At 43.2% G+C, this 19,816-nt stretch overlaps 1 protein-coding gene across 4 annotated transcripts in view; it reads left to right on the forward strand.

Moving 5' to 3' along the window:
• The window catches only part of GRIA1 (glutamate ionotropic receptor AMPA type subunit 1), a 119,745-nt gene that overhangs the window by 84,586 nt on the left and 15,343 nt on the right, over positions 1-19,816 (forward strand). For all 4 annotated transcript variants that reach the window (XR_008439466.1, XM_053990879.1, XM_053990880.1 and 1 more), the window contains exons 11-13: positions 128-498; positions 16,183-16,381; positions 16,878-17,125. Coding sequence is in view for 3 of the 4 variants with exons in the window: in XM_053990879.1 (XP_053846854.1) it covers positions 128-498; positions 16,183-16,381; positions 16,878-17,125 (818 nt within the window). In the remaining variant the exon portion in view is untranslated. The remainder of the gene's footprint in view (positions 1-127; positions 499-16,182; positions 16,382-16,877; positions 17,126-19,816) is intronic.

Here is a 19,816-nt window from a genome sequence, read left to right on the forward strand (position 1 = left end):
TGGAATTGGTTTTGTCTGATTTCTTCTGAGATAGAGAGGTTAAACAGAGATCAAAGGATCATACACTGCATTTAGTAGATACATTTTATTCCCAGTCTGAAAATCTCTTTTCTGTCTCCTTTTTCAGAGGGCAGATGTGGCTGTGGCACCATTAACCATCACCCTTGTTCGAGAAGAAGTTATAGACTTTTCCAAACCATTCATGAGTTTAGGTATATCAATAATGATAAAAAAACCTCAGAAGTCCAAACCAGGAGTTTTTTCCTTTCTGGATCCTTTGGCCTACGAGATATGGATGTGCATTGTTTTTGCCTACATTGGAGTGAGCGTTGTCCTCTTCCTGGTGAGTCGCTTCAGCCCTTATGAGTGGCACACTGAGGAATACGAGGAAGGACGGGACCAGCCAGCCAATGACCAGACAAATGAGTTTGGGATATTCAACAGCCTCTGGTTCTCCCTAGGAGCTTTCATGCAGCAAGGATGTGATATTTCTCCAAGGTGGGTTGCCTTCTCCAATGAACCTTCTTCCAGTTCGCGTGGTTTAATCTTTCTGCGTGCTTTGGAGCTGAACAGGTTCTACTCTGAGCTCCCTTCCTGAAACAAAGTGTAGTTTTGTGAACCAGTTACAGACTCAGAAAGGATCCAAAGGTTCACAGGTCTCACAGCTGTGAACTTGGGACCCACCATGAAAATACCATTTAATTTTTTCTTGGGGACTTCTTTTGAGGGGATTTGCAGTAATTGTAACAAGCTTTTCTAAAGCCACCCAATTGCAATCAAATTTTGTCAGTCTTTTATTTTGTTGCTACTAGAAATAAGATTATTCTAGCATTATAAGGAAGATAAAAACTTCCTGCAAGGCAGGGAGAAATAATACAGTAGGTGCCTAGTGAAAGGCTATATGGTCTGTGTCAAACATAATGGAGCACAATGAGTGGCTTAATTGTTACTGGCCTTTAAAAAGGTTAGAGAAAAACCAAGTTGCATCCTGCTTCCCATTTCAGCCAATAGTTCTGCTGCCTGAATGTTCAGTAGGACCCAACATCCAAAGTATTCCTAAAGGGACTTTTTGGTGAATGACTCTTGTGATTTACTTAGATAATTTTTCCTTCCTTTTGGAGGCTTTGTCTCCCTTCTCTTTAAAGAAAGTTTCATCTAGAAATACCCATCTTATGGGTGAAGACAGTGGGCAGAGATTGATTTCCAGCCTGCTGTGGTGGCATCAAAGCTCAGGGGATGAGAAGGAGGCACAGCTCCATCAGGAAGTGGAGATAACTTCGTGCAGCTCAGCACAGCTCCCCTGGGATGGCAGGGAAGACTGAGCACCAGCTTTTTGGCTATCAGATGCCAATTTATCCAAATGTTAATGAGCTTGTGATAGCAGGGAAATAACAGTCTACAGGGCACTTTGACAGTGACAGCCTTTATGAATATGTTTTATTATCTGATCATTGATTAGTAGGAGGTCAGGCAGAGAATCCAGAAAGCCTTCCCAGCAGAGGGAATTTCAACTTTATTGCTGTCTTGTAACCAGCCTCATGCATTAGGATCAGGTTATTGTGATTTTTATTCTTATTGTTGTTTTTGTCATCATTACTTTTATTTGGGAAAGAGAATGTCTTCCTTTGAGGTCATTTCAATGGCTGGTTTCTGATCCAAGGAGGAGCAGGGAGAGGTGAAAAGCTGAGGCTTTGAGGAATAGCAAATTTTTAATAAAAAGTGTCAGGGAAAGATCAGTGGGTTTCATTCAGCTAACAAGATTTGCCCTGGCTAAACAACATGCTTTGAATCACCATTTCAAAGTGTGGTTTTATTTTGCTTTGAAATGGGAAATGAGAATTATTCCATCATCGTTATTTTAATGTTGGTTGATTTAATCATCCTGATAATGAAAATTACAATTTCATTGAAACCAATATTTTCCCATGGAACACAAGAGCAGTTTCTGACTGCTACAACTATTGGCAAGATGATAAAAACTTAAAAATTAAATACGGGAATTATTATAACTCCCAGTACTCTGAGTACAGCTCCTTGAGATGGTTGTAAGGGGAGAGGGATATTTCTGTGTGATGTGAAAGCCAGGAGGAAGCAGAAGAGTGAGAATTTCTGTAGGATGTTGTTGTGCAGAAAGGCTCTGAGCCCGCTCCCTATTTCACATGTATTTTTCACACGAACCCAGTGCAGGATTTCTGTGACACATCACTTAGAAATGAACACTTGGTAGAATGACACTGTGGGCAGGTGGGGATATCTGCTCCATTCTAATATATTTCCTATGTGGTTGCTTCTAAACTTATCACTACTATCTCTCAGCATCTCCCCAGCAATGCATTAACCAACATAAATAGCTTCTGTTATACATCTGTTCTGTCATTCTCTCCCCAGCAGAAAGGAGCAAGTGCAGGGGTGTATTTTGTTTTTGTAGAGGTTTTTGGGTTGTTTATTTCAGTTTTGTTTTGGAAAGGACCAGGGGAAATTTGTCTGAAGGTTTGTTTTTTTTGTTTTTTTTTTTTTTCCAGAGCGTGCTTGTTTTAAGTGCATATGCCACTATGTATTTATCATTACAAAAAAAAGAGTAAGATCAAAACCGCAGACACATCACTCAGCACAGCGGGTGGTGAGGTTTGCAGCAATAACTTGCTCTTGTAAATGTGCATTCCTCAGTCTCAGACCAGTCCCCAGGGAACTTCAATACCCCAAAGAGACAAAAAATTGCTTTTGAAGGAAAGTGTTGTCCTTTTTAAGGACAATCTTACTAGGCAGAGCTTTAAACAGGCTTTTAAGAACACTGGGGACAACCTACCAAGGACTTTAAAGACACACTGTGAATTTGGTGACCTGTGGATGGCCAAGAGAGAGCAGAGCTGTGGGTTACCTGTTCACAGCCTCTTTGCAGGAGGTCACCTGGCATCCTTGAAGCTCTGAAGCCTTCATGTCTAGGCATTGACTGGGTGAATGTGACAAAGGGCAGGCAGTAACCAGTCATGCAGAGTCCCAGCTGGAGCTGGTGGCAGTCTGTGTTGTGCCTTTGGATGCTGAAACATGAGCATGAGCAAGGAATCCATCCAGGAATGACTCAATGGTAAATGCATGGCTTCAAACCAAGGGGGCTGCGAGCTCTCAGACATTTCCCACTGGAGTGAGTGTCCACCTTCTGCACCATCACTGACCAGTGGCCCCACTGGGTGTGGAACAGTCCCTACCACGTGGACTGATTTGTCCTGGTTGAGGTGAGACAGCCCCTGGTTTTGCCCTTAAAGCTTTCAAAGCACGGGCTGGTACCCAGCAGGGTCAGGGAGAAGCAACAGCTCGGAGCTGTGCACAGCTCCAGAGGGACAGGCAGGAATCAGTGACTCTGAAATGGGCCATAAACCATTAGGCTTTGCTAAGTGCCACCTTAGCTTCAGAAAACAGTCATGAAATTGCAAAAGCACTCATTAAACATGAAATACAGACCCAGAAAGGAGCTTCTCAGAGCAGGCATCAGAGGTAATAAATAACCCACAGCCAATAGCGAGAGCCTGCAGAAAGAAAAATGTGAAATAAATATGACTCACATTGTACCATTTTCAGATCTGTAATTTGATAAATTGTCTTCAGAGCTTAAAATAACTGCAGTGTGAAGCAGCTGTGGGGGGTAGGACCTTGCTAAAGTCTAGCACATTGCTGCCATTCCTCACTTAGGATGGACCTGAGGCCTTTGAGAAGGAGACTGAGGGGATGCTTGGGCTTCCCAACCTCCTCTGCAGCAAAACAAGGCATCAGAATTTTTCATCTTCTCCATCATTTTCTGCAAAATAAATAATTTGACTGTTGTGAAAAGGATGGAAAACCAGGGAGCAAAATAGCATCTCTTGTCAGCTTCCTATCTTGATCTTCTATTTTTTGTTATCACAAAATATGTTGCTTCCTATAGTTTGAGTCCAAAAGCGACTTCTTGTATATTGAAGACTATTAAATTTAATCCAGTTATTCTTCCTGTGACTGAGAAAATTTATGTTTGACTAAAATTAAATACATTTGATTAAAACAGATCTTCCAGAAAGGCATTTATTCTTCACTTGAAAATATCATGAGATAGAATAGACAGTTGCTCTCAGCTGAGTTGACTGCAGGAACCTTGTCCCATCTCAGGTTTGGCAGGTGGATAAATATCACACAATATCACCTGGGGAATGCAGATATCATTTGTGCCTTGCCAGAGGAAAATTAAACAAAACTCTCCAAAAATTAGCTAAACTTCTTGGAGCCTCTCTCTATTGTTGAAACAAAAAGGATACGTGTTCTGAATTCAGATCAAAATCTACTGTGAGTAGAAGGGAAGTGCATACTCATATCATGGCACACTAGGGTACCTTGTCATGATACCGGGACAGCACAGCTTGAAATCACTCATAATCATCTGTCTCATTGAGAACAGAGCTGCAGATGTCATGGTCAGCCTGTGCTGGGAGTGAAATGGTGGATGAAGCTTTCATCCCATCTGGATGAGCCTGGACAGGGGATGTTTTGGGACAGGGAGAGCCTCTGTGCAAGGTGGGACCACTGCTGGGGAATGCTCGGGTCACACCAGAGTGCCCTAAAGACTGTGGGGTTCAATATGTGCAAGGAGACATGGCACAAGGTTCAATCCACCCTCCAGCTGGCTTGGGATAAAGAGTTAACAGGGTCTTCAGTGGCCTGCAGAGTCCAGACCCAGAGGCTTTGCAGGGTGCAGTGGATGGTGCCAAGCAGTGACTCCAGCAGTGTGTGCAGAGCAGGGAGGTTTGCTGGCAGAGATGATGAATGACTGCACTCCCAGGCAGGAAGGAGAGAGATAGATGCTGGCTGCTCTCCAGTCCATAGATACAATCTATTATTTATAGACACCTTGTGGACATCGTTATTTGTTTTTTGTGACATGGAAACAGTGCTCTGGCTGATCTGTACTGTGTGCTCGTGTTCACTGCTCCTCCTCAGTCTCTCTGCTGCACTCCATCAGAGTGGCTTGTCTGGGGAAGAGCAAACCAGGTATTTATCATGTACCTGCAATTAATTCTGAGCATTTTCCTCTGCTCTTTTTCCTGTTTATTTACGTTTCTTTTTAGCTCAATTGAAAAAAGTCACAGGATACTTCAGATTTTGAAAGACAGCAGCATTTTAAATTTCATCAAGATCTTCCCAATACTGAAAGGCTTTAGCCAGTTTTTGGGCAAAATCTAAATCGGAAATTGATTAGGAAAAAAAAGTTGTGGGGGTTTTTGGAGGGTTATTTTGTTTGGTTTTTGGGGGGGTTTTGGGGTTGGTTTTTTTGTGGTTTTTTTTGTTTTTTTTTTTTTTAGTGAGAAGTTTGATTTGGATTTTTTTCAAGGAAATTATTTCTGTTCCAGCCTTTGTAAACTTACATTTGCAGGGTACTTACTTATTTTGCTAAAAATTTAGCATTAGAGAAATTAGAACCAGCTGCATTTAGCAATCAAAAGGAATTTAATTCCTTCCTGAAAAGAAGGCTGAGCAGGGGTATTTATCTGATGACTCTTCTTGATTTCAGTGAGTGTCTTCTCTGACACTCCAAGCATCTGCCTTGGAAATGGCCTCAAATTGCACCAGGGGAGATTTAAATTGAAGTTTAGGAAAAATTTCTTCACTGGAATGGTGGTCAAGCATTGGAACAGGCTGCCCAGGGAAGTGGTGGAATTGCCATCCCTGGAAGTGTTCAAAATGCATGTGCATGTGGCACCTGGGGACGTGGTTTAATGGTGAATTTTAATGGCAGTGCTGTGGTAATGGTTGGACTCAATGATCTCAGAGAGTTTTGCCAGCCTTAGTGATTCTGTGGGGACCAAGCTCAGGTTCATTCATTTGTGGTGGTTTGCTTGAAGTGGCTCATTTGCTTGAGCTGACTTTCTTTGAGAATAAAAGTAAGAAAATCGGGACTTCGACTTCTGGAAAAGTCTCCTTGCCTTATAAAAGTGATTGCAAATGATGTTGCAATTATCTCTACCTGGCAGAGTTAATTATGTCCAGGGAGAGCAAATTCAGGTCACAGGGTAACAGCAGCACTTGCAAATCACCAGGAACTGATGACCATACTTATTTCTAAAACGCACTTAACCAGGGAAAGGTACTCACCAGAGGAACTGCTTGACAAATTGCACAATATCCAACTAAACAGTCCCCTTTGGAGTCTGCGCACTTCCATGGCAACCAGAGTGTGGCAGCCAGGGGAAAATGGAAATTCTTTTAAAATAATCATCCTTGCTATCCTTTTTCTTTCATTTGGAAAGAAGGAAGAAATAACCAACCGAGAGAGCATTGTTGGAAAAACGCAATTTCTTCTGTAAAGGAAGAATTAGTCTTTTGAATTTGCACACACTGCCATCTGAAAATGTCTAAATGCTGCAGAGATAATGAATGCTTCCTCCACTGACCTGTAAGTTGCTTCCTCACGACGCTTTTCCTTTCAGTTCTCCCACAGTTCTGACTTTGGGCCTTCAGCATTGAGGTTGCTGGGGGACAGCAAGAAATTTGCTGAAACTCCCCCCATTGAGTGACAGATTCACTAATCATTCTGCCAGCTGTGTTTAAAATAAGTCATCAAACACTTCATCTAAAAGCAGATATATTAGCCTAAAAATACTTTTGCAATTTCTTTCTTCAGGACTAAATAAATGTTGCTCGTGTTTTTTGTTGAAAACAAAGTTGAAAATAGCAGGGGGGAAAGTTCATTTCCCTTTTTTTAAAATCTCTTGGGAAGTTTTATGTGAAAGAGGGTAGATTTGGAATAGATATTAGGAAGAAATTCTTGCCTGTGAGGGTGGTGAGGCCCTGGCACAGGTTGCTCAGAGAAGCTGTGGCTGCCCAATCCCTGGAAATGTTCAAGGTTGGGCTGGACGGGGTTTGGAGCAACCTGTGAAAGGTGTCCCATGGCAGAGGATTGGAATGAAATGAACTTTAAGATCCCTTTCAACCCACACGATTCTGTGTTCTCTGACACGGAACTGGAAGGTGCTGTTTGTGTTTCTAGTGCTGGGCACTGACTCAGGAGGGTGAGGAGCACTAAGATTTACAGGGCTGCCTTCTGACACTCACAGCCTTCTCCCTGACTGCAGCAGGAGACTCTCTGAGCCTCCAGGGACCCCCTGTTACCCTGTACTTGGACTTGCTGATTTTCAGTCAGTAAGAGAAGCAGACTTTTTTCCATTTCCTTTCCTCTTGATAACGAGTTATTCCTGAGCAGTCAGCTCAGCTGGGCTTTGCAGTCAGGACTGTGTGTGCTTGTGTCTCTCTAATAGTTAGGTCGACTGCCAAGTGTTTTTGTCAAAGAATAAGGGTTGTGAGGAGCTGAACGGCCTCCACCTCCCTTAGGTGGTGTCCTCTGCCAGGCTGCCTGTCACACGCTGCTTTAATGTTGGCACTCCAAAAAAATATTGTAGCTAAGATGGGAAGCCCTGAGCATGTTTTCACAGGGAAGTCCCACTTAAATAACTCCTCCATATGCCATACATTACTTTTATCAGCACTGAGATATCATGTGCACACTCACTGGATACACATTCGAATGAGCTTTGAACTCCTTGATTCAAATGCTCTGGCTCACAAAACACAAAAAGCATCCACAGCTGCTCTTTGCTGGTATCACCCCCACCGCTGGCCTTCCACTGGGAGGCTCAGAGTTCTGCCTTTATTCCATTGGAATTTGGCTTTTATGGGACCTCTTCTGCTTTAGTCTCAGATTTCATCCCAACTACTTGTCCTTGTAACTGAGGAAGCACCACACCCCCTTTTCATGAAAAGTTCAGGAATACATTTGCTCACTGAGCAATTCCCATTGTAACACCCCAAAATGGTGAGCAGGCAAAGACAAATTTGTTGAAATAGGACAGAGATACTGTGTTATCCATTGTGAAAGGCTTGAGGAAGTCAAGTAAGTGGGAAAAGCAAAATGTGGGTCCCGCTAAGAAATTGGGGCAAAAATTCTTGTGTGCTTGAGTGGGGTCTGGAGTTGGAGAGGGCAGAGCCTGGTGTCACCTCTGAGGTCCTCCATGCTATCTCGGCCTTCCCTCCATTTCCACATGGATCAAAGGAGCAGCTGGAGAGCAGCTGGAGAGCAGCTGATTCGTATACTCAGATGGCAGGAAAGGGCACACAGCTCGTGCACACAGCCCTTCCCTTAAAGAGCAGCAGCACACTTGATGGCATTCAATCTATTTAATAAAATCGTGCAGTAATTCTGATTAGTGCCTACCCAGAAGAGTTGCTGCTTACCCTCAGATCCAAAGGCTAAGCAGCAATAATCCAATCATGGTAATCATAACTTACTACTTTGATCTTCAGATAAAAGAGTCTGTAGAAGTGCAAAAGTGTTACATCACCGTTATTTGGACAACTTCAAAGCATGTTTTATACACTAATGAATTCTCCCAACTCAGTCTGATGAGGAGTAATAGAAGGAGAGTGTGTGAACAGAGGAGTAGAAGGGAAAGAGATGAGTCCTCATGTGGTGAAAGGAAAAAGCAATAAAATAAGCACTTGTGCCCTGTGTATAGGTGTGAGACGTGATGAAGAGTCCACGAGGGTCCAGCTGCAGGAGCCAAGTGCACAGGATGCTCTCCCATAGGAGGAATTTTCTCTTCTCTCATTCCTTGAAGCTTGCAATAAGAAGCAAAATCTCAGGCAGCAGAGAGGAAAACACAGGGAGGGGGCAGCTTTTCATCTCAACAGTGCTTCTGAGACCTTAAAAAAAAAGATTTAAAAAATCACTAAATGGATCCTAGCACGTGAAATAGGGGAGAGCAGAAACACTGAACACGTTTTCCTTTCACAGTTTGGGAGTTTTAATGTTACAACATAGGCACACCTGTGCACATAAAGCTCTTCTAAAAACACTCTCTGGGGAGGGCAGATTCATCCCTCACCACTTCTACAAGAGATATAGTATTTCCCTGCACAAAAAAGAAAGGCTCAAAACTGAAACTAGGGAAAATCCAACTTGTACGGTCTTGGTGAGGAATCACATTGAAAATTAGAAATGAGAGACTAAATGAAAGGAATATTTGGAAATATTGCCAGAGTTAATATCTTCCAGTGCAGAAAATACTCTCCTTCCAGAGCAAAGCCTTTCTCTCATCAGATTGGGAAATCTGACGAAAGACAGGAAAAAAATAAAGCAAAATGAACAAAGGCAAGATATTTTGGAAGAAGTCTGAACTGGGCTGTTGTAGCATTATTGCCCAGAAGTCTCAGAAATAGAGCTCTAGTTTGAGCAAAGGTAGATGGCTAAAGAGGATCTTGGAAAAATGAAGAACTGATGGCATATAATCCAAAATATATTAAATCTTTGGGGAAAAAAAAAAAAAGCTTTTTCATCAAGTAGACTTTGAAGAAGAGACTGTGGGAGACCATATGGAATCCAGCAACTCAGTAAAGGACATTGGCACAATAGGCTGTTGCTCAAAAAGAAGGATGAATGCTGTTAAATTTGGGGCCATCTGAGGTTGAGGAAGTTCCTGAATAATGAATCTCCTGGGGCTCTCCAGCAACTGCTTCTGACAAAATTTTATGCTTGTCACCTTGTGAGTTTTTCTCAGCAAAGTGAACAAATGTCATCAGAGTGAGAAAAATACATGAAGAGCCTTTTTTACGGTGAAATTTTTGTTCAAAGGCATGACAAGAGTTGGGGTTTTATTCCTTGTAATGATAGCTGGCAAAACAGCAGAAGAGGGATGACTTTGCCTTTTTCTGGAGCTGCCAAGCAGCCCAAAGTGACCACGTGTTTTTCAGCAAATCACTATCTAAACATTCATCCCTTAAACCACCCTGTCTGCAACAGGGAGAGGCACGCTGTGTTGTATTTCAGAGGATGACAGTGCCTGTCTTCAGATCTACCTCTCTGCCTTTCAGCTACACTCTTATTTTTTCTTAGGGTCCCACCTCATCCCTCTATCCTGGCCCTGCATTTGTACTGCTTTTAGCTGCCCTCTGGAGGAGCTGAGTGCATTATCCTGCATTTTTAGGGTTAAACATCTCATTTCATCAGCCAGGGATGCTGGGCAGGGATGGCAGTGAAGGATTTACCTCAGTCCTGCGGTTATGCTCTATTGGAGTGTTTTTATGGGTCCTGCTGAAGTTGAAGAGGGCTTGCAGCCCATGTCAGTCCCAGTTTGCTTGGCCTGTAGTGCTTCCAACACCCCAGCAGCTGAGCCAGTGAGTTGTGCTTGTTGGGAATCCACAGGCGTTGTTTTGGGTCAGTCGAGGACACAGAAGGGCACAACCTGCAAAGTGCTGTGGAGTTCACACATCACCCCCTGCATGGCTGGGCCCATTTGGTGCTGCCTGTGCTTGTTGGGGTTGAGTGTCTCAGGAAGGGGAATTGGGCAAAGCAGCAGCTCAGAGGTAAATTCCACCTGGTGGCCATAGCTTCAGGCCACCCACCCAGGACAGATTCATAAATGTGATTCATCCTCTTCTCCCACAGCTGGGAACCAAATTAGAGAGATGGAGTAAGCTATCCAGGATCCCATAAAGTAGTAGGGCTTCACAGGGAACAGAAAAACCCAGCTCCTGGATGCTAGTCCTCTGATTAGGCTTAGGCACCTCTTGCCTGTCAAAATGCTAAGTGAATGTCTCAAAAACAGCACGAAGCTGCTCCTGCAGTCATGCTTATACTTAGCACTGCAGCAATCCAAGGCCCAATGAGTGGAGAACCACAAGTGGCATGATGCATTTCTGACTAAGCAGGAAAACTCATTTTAGAATGAGGTTTTGCCCATTAAAGGGAAATTGAAGAGGGAAAAATGCCAACATATTCTGCAAAAGAAGAGATGAAACAGTAGGAGAGAGAGCATACACTGCTGTCCAAAGCCATTAGCTTAGCAGAAAGAAACAGTAAATAAACCATGGTTTATAATTAATGCCTCACAGATATACATCCCCCCATTGAATCTGGGAGATCCTTTGTATTTGCAGAGAGCACATTCAGTTGATGCAATATTTACACCATGAGCATCCACAAGGCTTCTTCTTAAAGGCACTTCTGCTGGGATTCCATAATCCATGCTGCCTCCTTCCAGCACGTTGGATTTGGGCTCAGATAGACTAGCAGGGTTTGCCTGAAATCACAAGAGCAGATCTCCAGCCCATATACAAAAGTTAAGAAACCCTAATTTTTTTTTTTTTCTATTCTCTTTAACAAGAATTAGAGAAAGAAAACCAGGACAGAGCCAGCATGGGACTCCCAGTACCTGTGCACTCTCAACTTCCTTACCCTGTCTCCCTGGTTAGTGTTACCTACAGGGAACCAAGCAGCTCTTGGCTCTGTAGAAAAGTTGTGAGAGATAAAGAAAGAATTTGTACCTCTGGGAGAGGTAAATGAGAGTATCAGTGGAAAACATTCTTACTTCTGTATTTGGAGAATACTTCTGTATTTCCTGGCACTGCATGTTAAAACCCAGCACTACAGTCAGGGCTCCAAACTCTTGTACCAGGAGCTAGGAATCAATAACAAGTAAAAGCAAACTCACATGGCAAGAAAATTAGTAATGCAGCATAAACAGAGAAACTTGCATTATGATCCCTTGAATTTTGTGGCCAACAGTTGTGAGCGCATTCAAAACTCTCCATGGCACAGCAGAGAGTAAGAGGATAAGAGCTCTGCAGTCTGTACTTGATGGATGCATCCAGAGCTGATGCCAACTCCACAACCCCACACTGAATTTCTTCCTTTGCCTTTTGAGCAAATCTGGGGTTCTTGTCAGGAACAGAAGTAAAGGTGGTGAGACCAACCATGCCAGATGGTCTGTGACACAGAGGAAAAGCAAAGCTCTTTACATTGACAGAGTTTAATATTGAAAATTTGCTTAAAATAAGAGCAAAACTGGCACAAAATGTTTGCAATTAATCCACTACTGAGTCAGATTTCAGGCAGAATCATGGAATTGTCTAGATCAGTATCAAATTCACAGAGTAATGTCAGAGATCAGAGACTCAGTGTGGGTAGAAGACCAAAAGTGGATTTGACCCACAATCAGTAGCACAAGCACAGAAGAGCTTTTCTTTCAACAGTTTTGCATAAATTCATTCAGTGACAATTATGTCAGTTGAGCAAGTGAGCCTTTATTAGACTTGAATTTAACAGCAAATCTGGGAAATCCTCCCAAAGCAACTATGGCTCCAGGATCCCAGATTTGCACTTCTAATTAAAACGCTGTCAGTTTAGGTGTAATTCTCCATAAGGAATGGATCTGGGGAGGGGGAAGGGAGAAGTGGGAGAGAACTGAGCTGGTGCTTGAACAGTTTTATTCTGTATATTTTCTGATGATCTTGTTAATTTTTTTTTTTTGCAAAAATGTATTGTTCTCTTCTAATAGATGGCAAAGCAGAAGCAAACTCCTGCTGGCTTTTCCTATATTCCATGAGGGATAAGATCAAAGAGAAAATTGTTTGATCAAGGATTGCATTTTGTTTTAAGAAATGAGATTATAGATGCATGATTTTCTATTTCTGTATAGTCCATCAATGCTAAGGCTAAAATATTAGAACAAATCTCTTCCTGGGAACAAAGGGAACTTACAATTCCTTTCTGTGGTCCACTGGCAAAATGCAGTTATTTTTGCAAGGAAAAGTTTTTAAAAAGTCATGTAAGTAAAAAAATCAAAATTATTACTTTCAGCTTGGCCATCTGCAGTATTTTTATTGGGCAGATTTAAAATAGCACATTTCAGAATTATCTTTTAAATTATATATGCAGTAGATAAGGATATAATGTACTATAGAAGCTGAAAGTTATTTGTAAGAGAAAGCAGAAACAAAATTGTTTACCATGTTAAAATTATACCATTTATCCTTTCAGAAATTAAACTATAAGTAATAGCAAAAAGCAAAGCTTGAACAGACCCAAACCAACTATTTTCATAGTGCTACTTTTAGAGGACATTTGCAACCATTATCTTTGCATTCCAAATGAGAATATTAAGGTTTTATTTACAATTTCAGACTTTTCCACGGTCCTGAAATCTTGGTTCCCAGCCAGTTCTAATTTTAAGTAGATTCTGCACTGTGGATAATGAGGGCAGAGTATTTACTACTTACTCCTGCAAGGGTAATGATGGAAAGGAGCATCCTGTTCTTGCCAGTTCTGGGAGGCACAGGCAGGATCCCAAGCCAGGGAGAAGAGTGGGGTGTGGAATTTTACACAGCACAGGCAGGGATAGAAGAAGAAATCAAGACATCTTAATTTGGATTGTGTAGTAAAGAATAGTCATGGGGAAGAAGAAATAACACAGGTTGAAAAAAGTACAGTCTGGTCTATTTAGATATTTTACCCCTTTTTGTACCCCATTCTTGAAAGCCTCTTACACTGTTAATCTTGCTTATTTTAGTCCAATTTTTGTTTTTTAGACCCTGCTATTTGCAAGGATTACAATGATAATGAACATGAATGAATCCAGAGGTCAAATAGACAGATCCGAATATCTGATCCTTAGCACATCTTTAAAGTCCTAGCCAGGGTGCTCAGTCTCACCTTAGCTCTTCAGGGGGCTGAGTTACTGACTGCTTTCCACTCAGCAGGGAGCTGATTCCTTCATCTTATGCTTGAACAGGTACAGGGACACTTCCTCATGCAAGAGGATTAAAACCCCACAGGACCCAATAGTGAAGAGAAAAGAACTTGAGCCAGGGCTCAAGCTGCAGAACATTTCTGTTAGTCAAGTGCAAGGTCATGTTTTGTTACCTAGCTCCAGAGTGAGACTTTCAAAATCTCACAGTGACTCCAAAGTACAAGATGTATCTACTCCTCTGTGACTGCTCTTACTAGAGCATAAACATAATTCTAAGTCCCACTGATTTTTGACCAGGCTTTTAGCTCCCTAGTGTTGAAGTCACTAATGTCAGAAATCAGACATTATCTCCTAAATTACAAAGGCACTTGGCAAATGTGTCCCGTGATGGAGGCACCGCTGTTCATCTGCTGGGTCTACAGAAGAAGCAGAAGAAGGTGGTAACAGACATTGCCTTTGCAATCACTTGCCATGGTAAGCAGGCATTGGCTCAGTCTAAACAGACAAGAGAAACCCAACTTGTTCTGTTTAGCCTGTGCTCACTGCTCCTGAGCCAGGATGTCACATGGGACCACATCTGCTGGCATGGTGTTCATCATGACTATCTTTACATTCTTTATTGAAGTGCTCTGTCCTCCCAGATTCTTCATCACTGGCCAGCTCTCCCTTGTGCTAAGTGCTGCACAGCCACGGAGCAAAAGGGCCGTATCCTGTCGATCCCATGTACTCAGCATTTTCTCTGCTGTGCATTTCAGCAGTTTTGGTTCACAGCTTCCAGCTCCAAGTCAATCCAGCAACGAGGGCAAACTTTGCCCACTAGCAGTGTCAGCAACAAAACATCACACTCACGAGGCCCCTGCCATGCTGGCAGCCCTAGCAAGCTGCTGATCTCCTCTCCTTTTCTCCACAGTCTGTGAGAGTGAGCACATCCCTCCTCCTGCCACGAGGAGGAATGACTAGCACCAGCAGCAGGGACAGCCCAGATGAAGCCAGTCCATGACGAATCCTGCCTGCATCCTTCTGTCTCCCTGGGGAAAGAAACAGCCCCTTCTCCCTCTTCCCCCAGCCCTCCCTGTTACCGTCCAGGCTCAACACCCCGAAGTTACTTCTCCATGCTGTCAGTGCCAGGTGTAAGGCTGGGAAGCACAAGCCATCTGCAGCTGAGGGCAGGCAGCCCCCTGGGATTAGCTGCTGGTGAATATCACCAGGATGTTGAGGGTCTGGAGGCAGGGATCCGGCTGACTGCAGCTGAAGGGATTGAAATCAGTCACAGAAATATCCCAGCTTCATCAGGGAGGAAAGGCTTTATAATTTGCAGCTGGAGATGAATGTGATTATTTGCCATGCAAATGGATTTTGCCAGCTCAAAGTGGCCTTCATCAGCAGAGATTGTTGTATTTGACATTATCTGGTTACTTTTGTTTAATGCTTCTGTGCCTTTTCTGAGCGCTTCCTTCCCTGAGCACACATCATCCAGACTAATTTTCTTCCTCTTCCTCATCAATCTGAAGATGTGTGAGTTGAATCTATAGCTCCCTCCCTCTCCAAATAAGAAACAAATGGTAAAGCTGTATGTGCTGACAGTCCTGCAGGCTGAGTGTTCTCTGCAGATGGGATGCAAGATGGTCACATTTGTCTCACCTGACTTTAGCCCTTAGCTGGACTGGGATATCTCTGTTACCATCCCATAAACCATATTTCTGCAGAGTGACTCAGATCAACAGAAAGACAATGCTGAAACATGGTCCCCTGTGGAGAAATAAATGGTGTTTCTCACAGGCAGGTCCTCCTTAGTCAGGCTGTCTGGCTTTATCAAAAAGCATTGTATGTTCCCTTCTGTCTGGGACAGTGCTCTGCATCTAGAGAAGGAGTATATAAATAATTTAGACAGAATGCCTGAATGCTGACATCATCTTCCACTCTTAAAAATTATTTGAAAAGATTTTAATATTAATGCCTGCTTGACTTATTTGCCTCTATAGCTATCAAATGGTTACAGTTAATTGGCTCTTTGATTGCAGACAGTACAAAACACCTAGATTTTAAAGCATTATTATGAACATCTTGTCTAACCATCTGCTGAATACAAAAGAGAGAATGTCAGTAGGCAAATTATTCATTAAGACCATAACTCCTCTCTGAGCTTCAATATGTCTTAGAGAAAAACGCAAGGGTTGTTTTTTTAAATTTCAGGTGATGGAGGAGCTCTCCCGAAGATCACAGCTGGGTTGTGTGTCTGGTCTGGTTCCATGCTGGTGCTCCTTCCTGCCAGGGGTACATGGCACAACAGAGACCTCAACAGAAGCATTGCTGATGGGCATTGCCCCCTGCCCAGCTAAACTTCCTCATAATTATCTCCATGTCTTATTATTAATACTCTGAAAACAATTGAAAAGCACAGAAAATTCTCTCTGTTTATTGCTAATTTTTTTTCACTGTGATTTTTTTTTTTTATCCCCACTCTAATTACACCGACACCTTTAAAAGCAAATTAGGAGCTGAGACAGACATCTGGCTTCCTTGGGAGCAGCTGAAGAGCATGACTTTGGGTAAATGGCCATGTAAATGATGGGCCTGCAAGACCAAGCTGCACCTTTCACACCTTCCCCCTGCTCCTGTCTGACTCTCCTCTCTGTCCCAGGTCTCTCTCCGGCCGCATAGTGGGTGGCGTCTGGTGGTTCTTCACCTTGATCATCATATCCTCCTACACAGCTAACCTGGCTGCCTTCCTCACCGTGGAGAGGATGGTGTCTCCCATCGAGAGCGCAGAGGACTTGGCCAAGCAGACAGAAATCGCCTATGGCACCCTGGAAGCTGGCTCCACTAAAGAATTTTTTAGGGTAAAAAGGAAACTTTAATGCAAACATTTTTCTTAGCTTCTTGTTTGATGAGTCCTCCAGGTCTGTCCTCCCTCATCCTCAGCTCAGGTCTGGGTTTTTTTCACTTGCTTCCCCTCACCATGTTACAGCCTGCCAGAAGATTGGCAGTGTCTCCAGTGCATGTGATATTCTGTAGTTGTGAACACAAATATGGAATATCCATGAGCCTCCCCACGTTACCAAGGACCTGCTCTGAGCAACTCCAAATGAAACCGTCTCCAGATTTCCAGCTTGGCTTGCCCTTGGTTTGATCTGCAAAATCACTGTGTACACGAATATGGGCCGGAAAATCAGGGATTGATCTGGGCCGTGGTGCAGGAGTGGTAACATCCTGTTACCCCTTTTGGCTTCCTTGGCTCGTTTGATGTGTGGGAGTGTGTTCAGTCCAAGCTGGAAATCTCAGGGGTCACCCAAACCTCTGTTAACTCTTCTGTTGGGTTTCTGCTGTCCTACGCAGCGATCCAAAATAGCAGTGTTTGAGAAGATGTGGACATACATGAAGTCAGCCGAGCCCTCCGTTTTTGTGAGGACGACGGAAGAGGGGATGATCCGGGTGAGGAAGTCGAAAGGGAAGTATGCATACCTCTTGGAGTCCACAATGAACGAGTACATCGAGCAGCGGAAGCCCTGCGACACCATGAAGGTGGGAGGTAACTTGGACTCCAAAGGCTATGGTATTGCAACACCAAAGGGGTCTGCGCTGAGGTAAGTAGCTTGGATTTGCTTCCTTTTGCCAAACCACCCAGCAAATCAATGTATGCACACAGTTCAAACTCCATTGCCATGTTAATCACGAAAGCTTGGGGCAAGGAGGTGGGGGAGGTGGAGGAAAAAGGGTTGTGACCACTTGCAGGGAAGTAAAATGCCCAGCTCTCACTGAGCAGCAACGGGAGTATCTAATTCTTCAAGCCCTGCATTTGGAAACTGGATCCTGGCTGATCCACTTGCTATGAATGTGTCTGCTGTATGAGGTGATGGCAGGGGGCTGCTGTGGTGTAACCATTGGTTTCACAGAGCTTTATCCAGAAGGGACGCTCATCCTGTGCCATGTGAACTGCACAGCTTTGCAGAGTATGGGATTACCCTGGCTTGGATCCATGCTTGCAGAGGGAGTTCTCATGGGGAAAGCATTTTGGTGTTTCCTAAAATGAAATGCTGGTTGGAAATGGTGGGAAGTCCATTTGGAAAAGCCCTGCAAAGGGTGGGCATTTTCATTCCCTGAGTCAATTCAGATCCCAGCAAGCACCAAATTTATAGCAAGTCCAAAGGGGTACAAACACTGCATTTCTGAGCCCAGACCTGCAGCTGCCATGTGCCTTTGCCTACTGGTCTGTGAAATATCTTCAGAGACCTTCCTCTAAAAGGATGAGCTCTTTAAGAGCACAAACCCAGGCCTGAGTTGTTAGCAGAGCCTGGGCACTGCATACAGCTGCACTCCTGGATGTGAGCATCCATCATGAAAACTGACCTGCTCAGAAGAGCATTGCCACAGTCCACAGACTGATATTGTGATCTTGGACACATCAGAAGTGGGTTCCTTTTGGCAGCAGCCATGTCAATTCCTCACGTTACAATCCTGAGGAACATGAGTGCAATGGTTTAGTAAACCATTAGATTACCAAACCAAACCATGAGATTACCAAACCAAACCATTAGATCTCAGGATCTGTAGCATTAAGTAATCAGAATGATACTCCAATGTATTTCATTAGTTACTGAGTTATTTATTAATGAAAGCATATTGACCTGAAGTATATGTGTGGTCTTATAGTTGTTTGCTAACATAACCCAATGCAGAGACATTTAATCCATGATCTCTGGATTTCTAGAAACCAGATTATTACCAGATGACCATTTGCAGAAGGGTCTGTCTGGTCACACAGTGCCCAAGCCAAAGCCAGCCCAAAGAATAAAAGGTGCACCAACTGGTAGTGGAAAAGATCCAAGGATTTTGATTACTACAGTTCTTAGGTCAGCTCACACTTGACTGAGCACTTCCCATATCTTTATATAACTTTAGAGAAGTTGATGTGACCCCCTGCAGGTGACAACCTGCCCCACCAGTGCACGTGGTCCAGAAGGCAATTCTTGCATCCAGCGCAGTTCAGGCTCTGAAATGACTCAGGTACCTCCAGCTGAAGGTGGACATATTCTCACTGCTTTGAGATGCTTTCTGTTGCTCACTTTCCAGTGTTTGTTTTCAGTCTTGCAAATATGGAAATTAGGATACAGGGATGATTCTATTTAATTAATTACTTATTTAAACATCAATCTTGGATCCTAATTTTGATATTATAAAAACAAACAAACAGGAACATCCTACCTGTCTTGTAATTTTTGGCATGTGAAAGAGCCATTTTTCATACTTCTAAGAAAAATAAACTACAAGAAAGAAAATCGCATCAATCATTTTACTTTTGCAACTCCAAACGTCCCTCTGCTAGGCATGACTCCAAAAATTTCTAACATTTCTTTCTGTTACCTCTTTTTCATCCTGGCTGCATGTAGAACAAATTTCTTATGGGCCTAATGGCAAAGGAGGAATGCTTGATTTTCCATCTGATGGTGTTTCTTTGGAACAGTTCCCGTCCATTTTTTGTCCCATTGTGTCTGTTTTGTTCCTGTTGTTTTAACTGTTTTAATCTCAGTAGTTCCCTACAGTCCTCATGTAGTGTCTGTTTTCCCCCCGGGGTCCTGCACGTGAGAGGTTGCCCTGAGCAAGGTGACGTCCCTGAGGCGTCTGTCCAGCACGGTCATCCTGCCTCTCACTCAGTCTCCATCTTCACTCACTTCCATCCACAGAGCAAAAGCTCTGAGCCAGGATTGCAGGAGGTTTGTGACCCAGGTCTATCTTGTATCAGGTGTGTTTCAGAAGCTGGGCATTGTAGCTAGACCAGTTTTCCTGTGTTTAGGATAGCTGGTTAGGAAATAATCCTAGAGAGAAACTACAGGAGCATTCACCATATATTTTTCTTGCTTCTACATGGGCAAACAATGCCAAGATGCTGCCACAGATGAATGAAAACAAGGCTGATAATCCAGAAATAATTCTACATGTGGTAGTAGGTGAAAACAGACTTTTCAGAAGATCAGAATCTTTCAGAAGATTTGGTCTCTTGGACTGCTAAAAGCAATTACTTCTTCCTCCTAGGTGAATCTGGTTTTGAATATCTTTTGGCCTCCAGATGTTAAATTTAGTTGCATTTAGGCATGTCTGAGAAGGGCAGTAATGGGAGGACAGAAATTTCACCTTCCAACACCAGCGAGTTCAAGCTGTGATCCTGCCTGACATGAGATGACATTTGCCTGCTGCAAAACACACCCATTTACCCAGCAGAAGATCTTCTCCACTGCTGGACAAGTGATCATAGAGAGGAAAAAAAAGACAAATTATCC

This window comes from Vidua macroura, chromosome 15, assembly GCF_024509145.1.
Source record: "Vidua macroura isolate BioBank_ID:100142 chromosome 15, ASM2450914v1, whole genome shotgun sequence".
In the NCBI taxonomy this organism is placed as follows: domain Eukaryota; kingdom Metazoa; phylum Chordata; class Aves; order Passeriformes; family Viduidae; genus Vidua; species Vidua macroura.